General features: G+C 40.2%; 1 protein-coding gene across 5 annotated transcripts in view; it reads left to right on the top strand.

Moving 5' to 3' along the window:
* The window catches only part of WWOX (WW domain containing oxidoreductase), a 688,154-nt gene that overhangs the window by 411,682 nt on the left and 259,533 nt on the right, over positions 1–16,939 (top strand). Inside the window, exon 9 of one of the 5 annotated variants that reach the window (XM_090063745.1) lies at positions 6,205–6,258. The exons of the other annotated variants lie outside the window; for them this stretch is intronic. Within the exon in view, the coding sequence (XP_089919871.1) occupies positions 6,205–6,258 (54 nt within the window). The remainder of the gene's footprint in view (positions 1–6,204; positions 6,259–16,939) is intronic. 5 annotated transcript variants of the gene reach the window in all.

Raw genomic sequence — 16,939 nt, 5'->3', positions numbered from 1 at the left:
GAATTTTTCCTCCATAAGCAAAGGGTTCCCTGTCTAACTAATATAGAAGGTGATTGTATAAAAAAAGAAGGGGGATCACTCCTTTAATTTTCTTTTCTGGATCCATTTTGCTCAACTGTCCTCAGAAGACAATACTTTGATTTGGCTGGTATTTAGCATAGAGCCTCATATCCTGAGTCGTCTTATCTTCCACGGAGTATGGCTGTTCATGGTAACTGTGACTGCTCTGGATCTTTGCAGGGGAATGCAGTTAATCTGTCTTTAGTGAGCTGTAGGATCATACCGTGAGGATCAAACCATCATTGATTCAGTACATCTAGCTCCCTCCCTCAATTATAGGGCATCATGTATACAACATGCAATGCTCTTGCGACAGTCTTGGCAAGTGATTTCCATTCAAGGGGTAGGAAATTGTGGTTTTGACATTAAAGGAATGCAATTTATTGGCATTTTCTTTTAAGGTCATAGTATATTTTTTATTTACAGAACACTGTAGAAAAAAAAACCCTGTTGCTGTCTGTGAACCTAATTGCTGTCACTTACTCGAAGCTTACACTTTGTGTAGGTGGACTGAGAGCTTCTAATAGTTTGCAGGCGGATCACATTGTTTTTCTTCCACTTACTGGCTAGTGTTTATTTAAAGGAAATCACGGTGGTATGACTAGAGTTGAAGTTTGACTATGTAACAAGAAATGATGAATGCTGCTAAGGTAGGTGGAGACAGATGGAAAAGGGAATATGTGCTTCTACCAGTTCACGGCATCATAGAGTGCTTTGCTTATGGTTTTTAAAATAAGTGATGTTGGCAAAGAGAGAGGTAACATTGAGACTTGCATTTCCTTATAAAACTGATTTTGGTCCCTTGTTTGGAGGAGAAAGTTAATTTCTACTCATATTTTTTCCTTAGGTCTCTGTGTCCAACACACAACTGCTTACCCAAATTTGAAGCACTTACTTCAGTTTAGTATTCTTATATGGGACTTAGGAGAAAAACATATTTTAATAACGTTATAACTCATGGGGCTTGTGCAGATTTCCCATCTGGTCAAAGGTCTGTGTTTAACCTGGATCATACGCTTGAATTTCTAGGTTTTAATTAGCTGTTTCTTGACTACCAGAATACTCTTTTCCCTTCTTTTTTGGTCAGTGTTCATATTCAAACATGTACTCTTTCTGTTTCAGAGATGTCCACAAAAAATATTTAATTTAAGACCTCAAAAAAAGTTTGAAGACTACAAACTGCCCTTCCCTTCTCCTTGAAAATATCTTCACAATTTGTCAGAAAAAATCTGAACAAGATTTTACTTGAATCTGAATTTGTGATGAAAGGTAACAATACACAGGGATATTTCTTTTGTTTAACTCTAGTGTCCTTTTTCCATTTTTCTATAGGAAACTTATTCATATTGTTGTTGTTGGATGGTTTGCGTGTGAGTGATTTCATTAAGGGATAACTAAATTTGAAATCCAAGTCCTGCCTCTGGGATCTTTTTGTATCCTTTTCTATGTTTCGCTTTATATTTCTCCTAACAGTAGTGTTTACTCCATTTGTCCATTAAGAGAGTGGGCACAGTGCCCACGAAGGCCCATCTGCGTTGCCCCTTGATTTAGCTAGAAAGCTTACTTGAGAGCAAGGCAAAATATGTCCACTCTTCAACCCACTGACCCAAATATATCCATGTTTCGTGTTTTATCATGCTACATAAATAACGTGATCCATCCCTACAGTATTTTCATTAGCTACATCAGTTCTAAATTTTGTAACAATGTGCCCTTTTCAGTAAGAGGTCCCCAAAAAGTTGTACATTGAAATGTGTATTTCTTTCATAAAGACAGATAATTTTTAAGGTTCATATTCATTTCATAATTGAAGTTCAGCCTGCCTACATTAATTTATAACTAAACTCCATGCTCTGTTTTATGCCAGTCCCTAATTCTGCATTGTCTTGATAATGTGTTAAAATAAACTTCAGCTATAAAGGGCACATTACATGCCCAGCACTGGTAAGTTAAGTTGAACATGCCTTTGTAACTCATCCTTGTAGTCTGCTGTGGTCTTTTTGTTTCATAATGAAAATTCATGTAACTCAATAACAAAAGGTAGGTTGCGTTTACCTTCAGTTGGTACCATGTCTCCCCCACTCATATCTTCAGAAACTATGTAGAGTGTGAGAGAGCTGTGATGACACAAACTGAAACAGCTGAAATGGCGATGCATTACCCCAGTAACTAATTAGGCAAGAACACTTCAGTACTGTAAAAGCTGATAGTTGATTTACAGTGTAGTGTGTGTGTGTGTGCATGCGCGTGTGTGTCTAAAAAACATTGCAAATTATATTGCAGGGAACTCTGTGGTACACTTCAAATTTTTCTCACTGTACTTTGTGACAGAATCTGTCACTTTGGGAATCCCCTCTAGACAGTATGTAGCCCTGATGAAAGAAATAGCTTATATTTGTGCAGGGTAAATAATGCCGTGTGAACCTTTTTCTGGCCTAATAAAAGTAGTTCATAAAAATAAGAATTTCAGGCCTGGATTGTATGTGCTGCTAAGCTCCCCTCTGAGAAGCTTGATGACTTCTATCAGCTTCCATTAAATGCTGGTGGTAACTGGATGTACTCAGTTGTTTCAGTGTATTATGATGTGCAAGTTACAATTCCAGTTAAAATGTAACTTGTTCTATTGAAGTTCCTGCGTGGTGGTCAACCAGGGAACTATTATGAGCCATATCCTGCATATTAAAGTTAGTGAATGTTCTCCCTGGGTGCATCTACACATGCTATTAATGCGCTTTAAGTTTACTGCACAGTAAAATAAAGTGCAGTAAGCTTTCCCTGGGAGCATGTTTACACGTGCGCCTGTCAGGAACAGTCCAGTGCAGGGCTGCTACTGCCTCCCTACAGCAGCCAGGCAGAGCTCAAGGCTTCCTCAGGTGCTGGCCCTGGACTAGCAGGGGCTACCGAGGTCAGGCCTGGGGTCCGGGTGGGTGGGGAGAGCTGCCCACCTCTAGGGCAGCTGCCTCTCAGCCCTGCACCCTGATCAGCAGATTGGGACAGGGGCTTGGAAACATTCCCCTGCCCTGGGCAGCTGCCTGCTTCCCAGCTTTGCGCCCCAGCATATCAATTCCATTGCATGGAGGGGCAGGGTGCAGGAAACTCTTTAATTGGGCTCCCGCCTAACGCACGTTTTCCAGGAGTTTGAGATTCTTGTGGATATTTGACTGGTGAACAGGTGGCTATATGTACTCTCTGGCCAGACCTTCCAATGAAGAAAGGTGCTGAAGATTTATTTTCCAATCTGGAGAGAGCATTGGCAACGTGTAGGGGGGTAAACCCAGGTGCACATGCGCCTCCTGCAAAAAAGCACCACTGACACTGCTGTTGGCACCTGCAAGTGGTTGCCACTCACCCCCCCACCTCCTTTGCCACTGACACTGCCAGCAGTGTCTGTGGGTAGTCCGCGATTGCTGCTGGCAGCCAGCAGCATCTGCAGGTGGTTGCCAACCGCTGGTCGGTGCTCACCAGCCCCCCAACCACCGCCAACAGTGCCGCAGCTGTCTGCAGGAGCTCCCCACTTACTACCGCCATGCTCCCACCACTGACAGCGCCACTGCCACCTGTGGGGGCTCGCTGTGCCCTCCACCATCCGGGGCATGCGGCGCTCATGGGAGAGAGTCACCCTTAATTGTTACAGCAAGCCACTGAATTTGGTCAGTTTTCTTGGCCTTAACATAAAACCGAAATTTGGCCAGAAGGGTTCTAGGTGTATGCATATTGTTGCTGCGATGGTTTGTAATGTTGGTATTTGATGAAATGAATTTGGTTTCATGAAAGCTTGTGCTGTCTGTGTATATCTTATTTAGATAATTATAAAGATGCATAATTAATAAGAAAACATGGAAGACAGGCTAGGAACTTTTCAATAGAAAAGAACTACATTGGCAAGAAAAGAAAAGCAGTGATTGGGGTTTTTTTTTATAAACTTGGGGTGAATAAATGTATGTGCAAGATTTCAAGTCTCAGTTGCAGATTTACTATGCATATGCAGTTACATTGACTGCATATGCATGTTGGGTAGTGCTATGCATAAGTGACACTGAAGCCACTTTGCCTGGGGAGGGGGGGCACATGTAGAACATTGTAAAATTCAGCAGTTGGGCATTGATTTCTAGTTTATTGAGAGAATTGAAAGGAATGAATTAAGAACAATATTTTCAAAAATATGACATTATTGGGAGAATTGAAAGGAATGAATTAAGAACAATATTTTCAAAAATATGACATTTTTCCTATAAAGTTAGAAGCATAGCAATATATGAACTGACTCAATGGATCAGAAGTTTAAAACCAAGGAGCAGATGTGAGATAATCTGTCCCAAAACATTAGGTCTTGTCCTGCGCTCTAGTAGTTAGAGAGCAGTGTGAGACCTGAATCCTGAGGTTCAGTATCCCTGCCCCCAGTGTTATTGTTGTAACTATGATAACTTGTGGATATTCTTCTTATCCACATAGATTTACAATCCTTTCTCAAGAGAGATCCTCTCTTGACATGACGGAAATGAAATGCAGACTACTGAAGTGGAGGAGAAGATGCAAAAAAGATATCTTTTTGAATGACAGTATATTGCAAAGCCCATTTCTGCACTATGTTCCCAGTGGAAAAATGTCAGGCAACTGCTAACTTTCCAAATATCAGATGACATTTCCTTCTGTGTTCTCTAATAACTATGAAGTGATCAATATTCTTTTTTATGTTTCATGGCCAAGAAACACAGAGATTATTACATCTTCTTGAAATATTTCCTAGAATAAAAATAAAGCTGATTAATCTATGAAGAATACCTGAACTGTTCAGCACCATAGAAGTTACTGTGCAAAGGTGTCAAACACTTTCAAATAACATATTAACTGTGGTGGCAAGTTTTAATCTAAGTGGTAATCTAGTTAGGTTAAACCAATGGTTATACAGTTACTGGAAGTGTGCTACAGTTATCACTACTCTCCCAGATCCTGGCAGAAGATCAGAGTTATTTACTTATTTTTGTTCCTCCAAGTGTAGTCCTGCTTCCAAAAGTTTAACTCAGCAACTAGATTGCAAAGAAAAGCTAATATTTTTTCTAGAAGACATTAAAACATTCGAAGCTTGGCCATTTGGATGGCAACCAGCAGCTTATTCTAGTTATGGATAACCCAGAATAGCCTTTAATTTCCTTTTTTTCTTATTTCTTTTGCTAGTCATAATGCACTTAGAATACACATTTAACTATAGCTGAAATTTGGTGTTCAGCCATTGAGCTGGGTAATTCTGCTTTTGCGTTTCATTAATGCCTAGCCAGCTTTCAGTAAGTGGACCCAGGAGTGCTATGAGATCTCCATTCACTTCTCCATTCCAGCCGAGAAAATGGTTTGTAGTTTGCACTACTTGCAGCAGGGGTTTCCACACTGTGATATACATATCTTGGGTGATATGTGAGCTGATTGGAAGAGCTGTAGTGTAACAGGGAGGGTCTTCTCTGTTAAGGCTTGGTTGGGGCCAGTCCCTCTTCCATGACTATTTAAGGGAGCAGAACTGTAGTAGGGGAATGGGACCAGAGGTATCACGTAGCTCCATCCTTAACATGGTGAAACCCAGGTAACTTGTAGAAGGGAAGAGAGGGAAGACAGCCTAGAGAAAGGAACTGCAGAAGAGGCTGAGAGGTTCCCAAGGATGGGCACTGAGTGAGAGACCAGTGGGGCATGAAGCTTTGTCTACCCCCAAGGAGGGTTTAAAATTCCCCTTCTTCCCCCCGCCCCACCCCCCGGCCGTCCTGCCCACCGCCACCCCCTGAATCCAAAGGGAGTGAATCAAAGAGGCTGGCATCCAGTTATATAAAAAGTGGGGAGGACTCTGAATCACAGCACAGTCCCATGAAGAAAGTCTGCAGAATCTCTTTATTGAGCTGGGGTTGCGAGTCCACGGACCAGAACAGGAGGAGACATGGTGGAAGACTTTCTGAGGTCTCCAGCTGAGAGGCAACTCAGAACCTGAAGCCTTGGAATCAAGGATAAATTAGAGCTACAGCTATCTGGTACCCTGATACCTCGGCCCCACCTGCCAGCTTTAGATGCCCCTTGTGTCCTCTTATATACCACCCCCTCCCAATTACCTGAATCTCACCTCTGTTCTTCCTAGTCAAACCCCTTCTCTCTTCTACATTCCCCCAGGCAATGTCCATCAGGCAAATCCAAAACACTACTATGAAGCCATACAAATTGAAGGTAACAGCATTAGAGCTTCAAATACATGTACACAAAGCAGAAATATGCATGCGATTTCTGGTATTTCAAGCAATGTTTAAAACATGGAGTGGTACAAAAAACAATAATGCTTGGGAGCTGCCACTGTAGACTTTACAAGGGTTTTCACCAATTCACCATATTTCCTTGTGAGGAAAATAATCTGTCGTTCAGCTGACCTGTGCATGGTCATCTATATAATGCTGCTGATATTGGGGTGCATGAGAGATGCTGTACTCTGTGAGGTGTGCTGCATGCAGGCTGTGTTAGCATGTGCATTGGAAGTGTACTAACTTGCAGAGTTTTGAGTCATGTTGGTTTGGAATTTGTGTGTTGTGAGTCATTAAGACAGTTTAACATTTTGACATCATATAGACACGATTTGTCATTTGTTTCTTTTCTTATGCATTTTATTCCATACTCTTTAAGAAATCTAAGATGCTTATCTGCTTTTCTGGAGATTAAGTGGATCCCGTGGAGAAGCCCCTATGTGCCATCTTACCATGGTTGTTGTCAGTGGAGCATCATTTGCTGCCAGTTAGCACAGAACTGTATCTGTGATTACCATGTTTTTACTTATGCTTAGAGCAGAGGGCACCAATGATTATTATGCAGGCAGCTCTATGGCAGTAAAGGCACCTTTTGATATACTGTCTTGCTGTTGCCTGAAGAAACGACAGCCGAATGTGAAACCAGAGTAATGCAAGATGGCTGCCATGGATCAGTCCATCACTTGAACTCAGCTGTGCTATAAACACTTGGCAGTCAATGAAAAAAAAAGAAAATGTATGCTAACTTCAAGGAAAAGCTAAACAAGTAGGTCTGAGGCCAAGATTCAAAGCAGCAAGCACAAGATGGAGGGGAACTCAGCTGTAGGGCTATCGAGCCAAAGTTTAAGTCAGGGCCCATTGCGACTCTTAGTGATTACGCCAGACAAGCTGGGCAAGGGAGAACCCGCAATATGGGATAGTGGCAAGGATGGTTGACATAAAAGAAAGGCCTAAAGACTTACAGATGGCAATGGTGGTTTCATCTGGAAAGAAACTAAACATCAGAGGCTTTAGATGCCTGAAGGGAATACACTAATTGAGAAATAACAGCCATAAAAACTAATTCAATAATACTGTATAAAAGTAAAAACAATAAGCGAGTATGACTGGCTGTCCAGAATGAAGCGAAGTAAGATGAAATGTCCTTTGCCGGCAGTAATGCTAAGTAAAATAATAGCAGCAGTAATTCTCATGTTCAGGCAGCAGCACTTCTCACCTACTAAGGAGAGAAACACTCATGCCCAGCCACGGCAGGCTTCCCAGTTCAGGAACAGCTTCTCGTTTGGTTTTGTTTTCTTTTTAATAGCGGCGGCTTTCAAAGTTCAGAAAGGCAGCCCCACAAGCAAGAACTGAAACAAAGTGTGTCTCCCTCGCACACAGACGCTATTTTAAGTCAAAAGAGAGAGACAGCTTTCTCTCCCCTTTCTTACGTTCTCTTCCCCCTCCACTCCCACCTGTCCTTTTGTTCTTGGTCGGTTCTTGGCCTTTCCTCTCTGCAGTCCTTCCTCTTCAAAGCCAAACCTCCGCAAGGCAGCTTCTCACCTGGTGCAAAAGTTCATACTTCTGTTAACCGGGCTGTGAGATTTTCCAGCACCGAAGGGTCAGCCTCCGTGTTACGTTTCTTCTTCATTCCCCTTCACAATCTTTTTCTCCCTCTTAACTTCCCTCTGGATCTCCCTCTTTTCTGCTGCTGTGTTTCCCCCATCTTCCCATCACGATTGGGTTTTTTTTGGTAACTATTTTTAATTGCTCACCCCGGCATTAGTGTTTCAGTTGGCATCACCTCTCTCTGCTCTCCTCTCAGATGAGGAGGAATGCTGTAGAAAATAGTCTGTCCTCGTCCTGGGGCCAGGAGTTACTGTCTGAAGAAAAACAAATGAAACATGTTATAGAAGGTGAAGTTAGATGAAAATTATGGACTTGAAGGTCTGTTCCTAAGGGATGGAGACCACCCAGCACTTCCATTTATGTCACTGGGCATTGCTCAACACTGCTCCAAGATAAGGCTGTTATTAAATTAAACTAAAAATAGTAAAACACATCCTGAAATGGATAGATCTACTCATCTCCCTGAAATAGATCTCCTTCCCATTCACAATTATTAGAAAGCTATAAATAGCCTAATGTGGAGCTATTCACTATTGGCAGGCAGTCTGCTTTCATTCTGGAGTCACTGCTTAGAGGATGTACTCAAGCAGTCAGTAGTTTTGTTTTTTTTCCCCTTCCTTGAGCTAAAGTATAATATATTTGTTTTACACACATATTGTAATACAAGTGTTAAGAAGATATTCGGTGTTTTAAATAGATACTTTTCTGTAAATTACACAGTAGGCAAACTACTGGACTAGATAGAGGGGTAACTGGATAATATTCAATGGCCCTTGTTACACAGGAAATCTGATTTGGCTAATCTGAAAGTATTTTGACATTAAAATCCATGAATCTGAATGGACAGTTAGTAAGAATTTTACTTTTTCTGAACCAGTATGTAGGTTTACAAAACCATTTTTTTAGCAGCCTCATCTAATAGTATAAATTACTGTAGCAAAATGTCCCTGCGATACCGAATGAAATGGAACCCTTCCTCATCCGTTTTGGTCCATCACATCCACGTTATAAAAAGGCATAACCAGACGATGAAACAAGAAGTTTAAGGCCAAATTCAGCTCTCAGTGATCCCAGAGTGACTCCAGTAAAGTAAAGAAGCTGCTCACAATTTACATCATAGCTAATGAGAACAGAACTTTGCTTTAGGGTTGGAACTGGGTTTGGACAAAATGTGCACCCCTGGCACTTGGACGTTGAATTATTTTCCCTTGAAAGATTTTTGCACATAATCTTAAACTGCTTTCTGCCTTCTCTTATTAAGCAGAAACTGCCCAAAAACCTTTCCAAGTAGTGTTATTGAATGTTCAACTGGTAAAGTTTACTTCCCATATAAACACAGTGGCTTATTTAATAGAATCATAGAAAATTAGGGTTGGAAGGGACCTCAGGAGATCATCTAGTCCAACCCCTAATTACTAGGGGTGTGTGAAGCGGGCAGCATTTGATTTGATTTGGTTCGGATTCAGCCCAGTTTGGGGGACAGTGATTAGGATCACTGTCCCAATTTGACTCAGCCAAATCTGAATTTGGAGAATCAGTGATTTGGCCATAGGTGCAGTTTCATGTTTTTCCTACGCACCTCAAGGTACCAGGCGCAGCTCGTAAATGCTGAGATGGTGAGGCAGATGGAGCTTCCCATGGGAGTGTGGGGGGCAGTCCCCCGTGTGCTTGGAAATGGACCTGGAAGTGGATCGGAGGCTTCCAATTTGATTTGGAGAGATTAACGGGTCTCCTGATTCGATTCAGAGATTTAGCCACCGAATTGGGCCGAATCTCCTCCAAATAGAATCAGTGACTGAAGCTTCACACAGCCCTACTATTTATTATATGGGAATAAATGTAACTAATGTACTAGTTATGGAATAAATAACTATAAGCTTTCATTTGGAAATGAAACTGAAAGTCCATTCTGGTTTGTACTGTTGGATGGTTCAACTGCAAAAAATGCATTTTTATTCCTGCAGCTATACTGTAGGTTTAGGTTCAAATAAAAATGACTTGCTTGTTGTTTCTTGGCCATTCGGCTAACACAAAGTGTAGTATCAGCTTAATAGCTGATGCATCTTCAGTCTGGCAAATGCATTGTTCCAAGGGATGTGCTTCTGCTTCTAATAGGTCTATTCCATCTGTAACTTCTGTTTTCCTCTGAACTTATTTTACATTAAATTTTATTTGAATGGTATCCTCCAGCTAGAGCAGAAATCTGATTGTGTCTAGTTCTTCTCTAATGAATGCATTTCCACTAATTTGGGACTTTATGAATGCTAAATATAAAATGCTTAGGCAGACAGTCTTTTTGTTATAGTTATCAATAATATGATACTTAATTTTTTTGTGTTGATAGCATGATACTCAAGAGCTTTAGTCCCACTCTGTCTTCTGTTAGTGCTCCATATGGTAGCGTTTAAGCGTATTTCTCAGGCAAAGGCTGTGGCTTACCAGCCTAGTCCCTTCAGGTGCTGGACTCCATCTGTGGTTTAATTCACTTCCATCATTCTTATCAGTGATACTTGAAACAGCTGTTGCCTTTTCCTCAGTGGCGTGCAGGTCAGCAGATGACCTAAATGAATGAGTGAGCAAGCCTTGCTGTGTAGCTAACCTATGTAACCACCATTGTATTCCTAGAGCACCCATTGCCCTTGTACCCCATGGCCAGTTCCTTAAGCCAGTATTTTACATCCACATTGGGCTATGAATCGTGCTTTCTCAGCACAGTAGTATGGTTGAGAAGCCCTATTTTATTTCGTTCTTTATTTTTTACACTGCTGAAGCTGAAATTCAAAGGATAATTGCCCAAGTTAATTGAATAGCTGGTGTTATATACATATAAACACACACACGAGTTCCTTATGGATATGTTTGTGGCTCCTTCCTATCTTTTGGTGTTCATGCATTAAAATATACTTATATGAACAGGTAGTAGTACCCAGCTTGGACTGTTTAGCTATCTTCAAACTCGAAATGAGTTGTAGGTAAAATCCCAAGGTTGAACATTTGTTTTCAGTTTAAGACAGTGTAAAAGAAAGATTAGAAAGAAATATACTTTTTCTTCCCATTTTACAATTAATAAGCCTTGCCAAATTTTAAACCCTGTACTCAGGCAGACTGAAGTGAAGTGGAAATTTTGACCAAGTCAAATCGGTGTAATGAGCCAGCCACTACTTATCTTCAATGGTGAAAGAGGCTTAACTGTTGTGTTACCTGTGCTCCTAGCCATTCTCATCACAAGAAAGCCTTGGTCGTGATTTCCTAACGTGTTATAATAGCAGATAGGATGTCAGACTAGGATGAGCTGAATTTACTGGGGGGACATATTTGAAATACTTGTTTAATAAAGCTATTGAAACACACAAACTTAAAAAAATCACTGTCTTTTTTATAACTCTGGGCATGCGTAGATGAAACGAGGGTCCTAAATTGAAGTGGTGGGTTTTTAAAAACAGCAGTTCAATTTAGGGCCCTTTAAACCCCCATGTTGTGCACACACCCGAACTTACCAGCGGTGGGAAAGGGAGGGGAGGGCGAGCTGCTGGTGGGTGGAGCGGTCCCTGGGCTGGCGTTTCCCTCTGTGGTGGCCACCACCCGGTTGCACCCGCCTGCAGCCACCCAGCTTGGGTGGTCCTGGGGGGCACCACAACCACAGAGGGAACCATCAGGCCCCCGCACAGCTCAGGCAGGCTCTGGGAGACAAGTGGTGGAGATCAGGCTCTCAGCTTTTTTTTTTCTTTTCTTGGTCGGAGCCTGTCTTCCCGGGCTGCTGCCAGGCTGCCTGCACGGGTCTGCATGGGCTTCCTGCAGAGCCCGTGAGCTGCACGGAGCCCAGTGCTTTGCTCCATAGCTGTAGGGCAGCAAACTAACGTGCGCCCCAAGTCATATAAGGCACATTATGCTGCTGAATTCGCAAGAGTGGCTGGAATTAATGCGCAATACGCCACCAACCCGTGGGAACACCAACACCATTAAAGTGGTGCAAAAGCATTTAACCTGCTTTAACGTGTTGTGCACACATGCCCCTCATTTCATCTATACACAGCCTATATTAACCTCTTTTTCTTTAAAGAGAGATAGCTAGAAGCATACAAGATTTAGGTGATTTAAACCCCCCCCCCCAACAACTTTGGTAATCATTAAAACGAAAAGAAATTCAAATCAGTGCTCAACTCAGAAATTATTTGTAGTGTTGACAGATGCTTAATTTAGCTTCCACTAAACCAGCGTAATTATTACAGAGCCAGCAAAAAATTTCTTTTAGTAAGTGTCTACAGAGTATCTTAAACAAGGAGAAGCTTGAAAAGGAACACAATTGAAGGGATGATTGAAATTAGGCAAATACTGACTGGAAATAACATGCATTTCTGTTATTTTTATCAACAGCAAACTGTTAGAAAAATTAAGAGATTTGGGGGGATTTTCCATTCCTTGAAACCTTTAAATTAAGTTGAATTTTTAAAAAAAAATTAAATATGTTTGCACCTCCACAGAAAGCTTTGTAGAGGAATGACTAGATTAAATTATGTGATAGATGTTATGCAAGAAGTCAGACCACACTATCATAATCACCGTGCCTGAAAAATGGGCCCACCACTAGTAAGTTCACTGATAGCTTAGAATGTCTTCAAAACAGCAAATAATATATATTTCATGTAGGATAAACTTCTTCCCCGCGGCCCCCCGCCCCAAGCAAACAGCATTGACTGCAGAAACATCTTCAAACAGACTAGAGTTTAGATGCTTGTAGATGTGCAGTTTGATCCAGAAAATAAAAGCTGAAACACAAGATAACACCTGTTGTAAGATGCACAGAACTGCTTTGGCATAACCTTAAAAAAAAAAATTAAAAAGTGATCCCACCCGCAGAAGTGATAGGTTAAATGTTGTAATGGCAGATAGCTAGGGGAACATTAAGAATGTAAAAGCAGAACTACAAAGCTGCCACTGCTGGTGGAATAGGATGGGGATGCAAAATATATATTATAATTAAGATGCAACATTATGTCACGGACCAATTCTTTAAGATTTATAGCACATCCAAATATGGCACTTTCAGACAAAAGCTATTGTATCCTTCACTAGCTTAGGTATGCAGTTTAACAAGTATCTTAGAGTGGGAGATCCCAGTTATTTTTCTTTTAACGCTTTATGCTGATTGTTTCTACAGGTTTATCTTTATATATATATGTGTGTGTGTGTATTTAAAAGTGTCTACCTCTTAGGGGTAAATAAATATATTAAAATAAGCTATGGGATGTATAGTACAGTGTAACAATGATAAATGATGTTGTGTGTAATTTTTCTACTATTAACATAAAGTAATATAAACTGAAGGACACTAGTCTATTGAGAGAGTTAGTAGCTAATGTTCCATATCAGATGTGGACAATGTCAGGACTGAATACAGATTAGGCAGTGTCCTTTTCTCCCCGGGGGAATTAAACTTTGAGACACCACTCGCTGCCAATGGTTTTACTGCATTTTGTTGGTGCCTGTGGTGCCTTTCTTGGTCTATTAATTCAGAAGCTGTAAATGACAATGTGAGCAAAAAGCTTTTCCAGTGGGATGCATTTCATTTATGTATTCTTGTATCTAGAATACCTATTCAATCCATTTTGTCACAATAACTGTTTAAAAATTGTGTAGATTACCTGCACTTCTTTATTGGACCTTATCTGGGTTTTTTTTTCCTTATGCAGAAAAGGTGAAGTAATAATTTAAATGGATGGGAAATGTGAATCTAGGACCTTACTGTATTCTGGTACCTCCCTCCGCTCCCCCCACCCCCCTTTTGCTTTCATGATGTTGTATTTAAAAAATGAGGTGTTGCAGAAAGGAAATACATGATAAATTCCAGGAACATGCACACACACATGTTCTTTGCACCTTCCCTCCTTCCCCCTCCCCACGTTCTGCATCATTAGAATATATTTGTTTTTAACTTATTTTGAATGTATCAACTTTTATAGTCCTCACATGCACTCTTGGGAGATCCCATGTTTACATGTACATCTTATCAATAGCAGGATGTGGAAAACACAGTTCATTTTTTGGAGGGGCTTTATTGCTTTATCTGTTATAGCTTATGCATACTATACATGATGTCCCTGACTGACTAAAAAACAAACAAACAGCAGGCACTCCAATGCTGTAGTGGTGGGGAGGGTTAAGATCATATAAAATTTACACAGAAAATTGATCATAGAAGTGTGAATTGTGCAGGAAGGGCTGCAAAGTAAGTAGATATGACGTTTGCTATTCAGGAAAGCGTGCTGATAGCATCAGTGAAATATGCAACACTTGATTTTCCTTATTTGAAATCGTACTGCTTCTAAATTGGTCTATACAGCATGGTCTGTGTGGATTTGATAGCAACACCAGTGTTTTGCATTTCTTTTTTGGGCGGGGGAATGTGTTATCTTGTTACCATTTCATTATGATCAGGGTAAAATTTTGTTAACTATTTTTCATCCTAGTTCTTTAAAAAATAATCCTATGAAGCAGAAGCTCAGGCTTCTTCTATTGACATGCACATTGTTATTCTTCGGGTGGTCTTTGATATGATACGTTTGTCACGGTTCATAAATTTTATCGTTGCACTAAAAACAGGGTTAGAATATCCTCGATGCAATTATAAAAATGTATTAAAACTGAGAAGGAGAAAAAAATATGGTGCAGGATGAGCTTTTAATGATTGTATAAATGTTCACTGTTCCATGGAAAAAAATTGAGCTTTTCTACATTGGTATAAGAGTGAAATGCAAGTAAAGGGCCCAGTTTTTTTCCAAGAAACACGTTTTTACAATACTGAAGTAAAGTATTTTATAGTTGGGAAAGGTGATGAGAGGTGCAAGATAAACTGGTGTACACCTTTAATTTGCAATGGTATGAAGATATGGGACTTTTTCAGTCTTCCTGATTCTGTAAATTAGTTTTGTCTGTCTCTTGCCTTGGTCTGCCCAGGGAACAGAGATGGTTGTGAGCCAGACTGCACAATTCAAATTAGCATCTATAGAAAAGAAGTTACTGAAATGATTTGCTATTCTCCACTCTGCTTCCATTGCTAAATGGTTTACACAAGTATCTGAAGTCCTACTGATGCTACTAAGAGTAAGAGGGGAAGAAAATAGAAAAATAGTATCATGAAAAAAAAAATGGAATTTCTGGCCTGGTATGTTTATGGCATTTTTTTTTTTAGAGTGTTATATATAATGAAAAAATTTTAAAAGAGACCTAGAGGATCCATCCCTGATAACATGATGCTGGAGCTTCTCTTCTGCTTTATGTTATGCCACCCGCAACTCTCTGTAGTACATTATTCATTTAGAGCCCTACTTGAAAAGGTCTTATGGCCTATATAAAACAGGCTATTATGTGATGCATACGCAAAACAGTGTGAACGTGACATTCCTGTTCAACTACACAAACCCTTTTTAACTGGCACAACCTTATATATACTTAGTGGGTTATTTCATCAGAAAAATACTTGAATTCTAAAATGCAGAGAAGTCTGAGTGCATCACACATTAAAAGCGTGCAAAAGTTAAGGGCTTTTAGTGTGAAGCCACAGACTGCCGTAGTCTGTTTGGAAAAGATTAAGCAACATGCTAAAATATGTTTTCCTCAATTAAGTTTTCGTCTCTCCTCTTATTGTAGCTTTTGCAGATTCTTTTATGCTTGCTAGTATGCATTTGCTACATTTACTTGCACTCAGTGCACAAGTATTTCCATAGTGTATTCAGTTGCTGGTGATGTAGGGTTCCCATTCATATGCATTTAAGATATCAATCACCTGAACAGAATGCTTGTCAATAATACTGAGCACAAAGGAGTTAAATATATTCTCTGTAAGTTACACTAAGTCATGTGATTTCTTGCCTGTGTACCATTCTATTCCTGTGCTTTTGTGCAGTGTTTTATAATGCAATGCAACGTTTCTTTCTCCTAATATTTTTAAATACATCTAGTGTTTTTAAAGGTATTTCAATCTCCTTACCCTATCCACTTCTCAGAATATATATAATACCTTGTCTGGGAGTTCAAGAACTTCTCTTTGCTTCTCTCTTCTTTATGAAAAGAACAAAGAACAGGCACATCCCAACAGTGAGCAAATGACAACCCTTGTACTGCGCTTTACTTGAAGGGGACTGGTGTAGTGCCTAGATAAATGACTGGGAGCTAGGAGGATTCTAGGTAATAATCAGGGTTGAGCTACTACTGACTGTGTGACCTTGGACCTCACTGAAAACTGTATGTTGCATCTAATGTGAAATTCCTTGGGCAAATGACTGGGGAAATAAGATAACAAATGAAGTTGCAATTAGGGCCAAATTTTCTGTCTTGGCTTCCAAATCTGCTTCCTTAGTTGCTAATCCTTTCGTTGGCAGTCTTTTGCAAATGCTAATCGACTACAGAATCCACCTTTTCAGTAGTACTTGCTTGTACAAAAGAGGGAGATGCACAGAATTGAAGAATAGGTTGATGAGAGCTGAAATATATTTAAAAGCATAAGCCTATCTATCTTATCTATCTATCTAGATATAGATAGATAGATATCTATAGATAGATAGATATCTTAATAGATATATAGATAATAAATAATACATTCTAGGTATACACATAAAATTTATAAGCAGAGCTGCAACGTATTTTGTCAAGCAATATTAGAAGTGTGAAAGCCATTAGCACTGGTGATATTTTGCGTAGACACATTCTTTGGGAAGGTGCAAACCCAAACCCAAATGTAAGATAACAAAACAATTTTGCTTCTGCTAGTCCCAGTATAACTAGTGCCATGCTAGCAAGTAATTAAAAAGCAAAGAAAGAGGTAGGAGGAAGGATGGACAGACAGACGTACAATGTCTGAGTGATGCATCATAAATGTTTAATCGGCAGGAATCTGGCGTGCTAGAATTATTCACAGAGGACAAAGCCGGGAGTGGGATATTCAGATCATCCCCACGGAAAGACATTGCACCGTAGATATCATTCCGCATTCTTTGCTGTTCTACAGA

Source organism: Crocodylus siamensis, chromosome 9 (assembly GCF_052110815.1).
Source record: "Crocodylus siamensis isolate JL-2025a chromosome 9, ASM5211081v1, whole genome shotgun sequence".
NCBI classification, from domain to species: Eukaryota; Metazoa; Chordata; order Crocodylia; family Crocodylidae; genus Crocodylus; species Crocodylus siamensis.
Note: the sequence above shows the minus strand (reverse complement) of the source record. Positions and strands in the feature narration are given on the sequence as shown.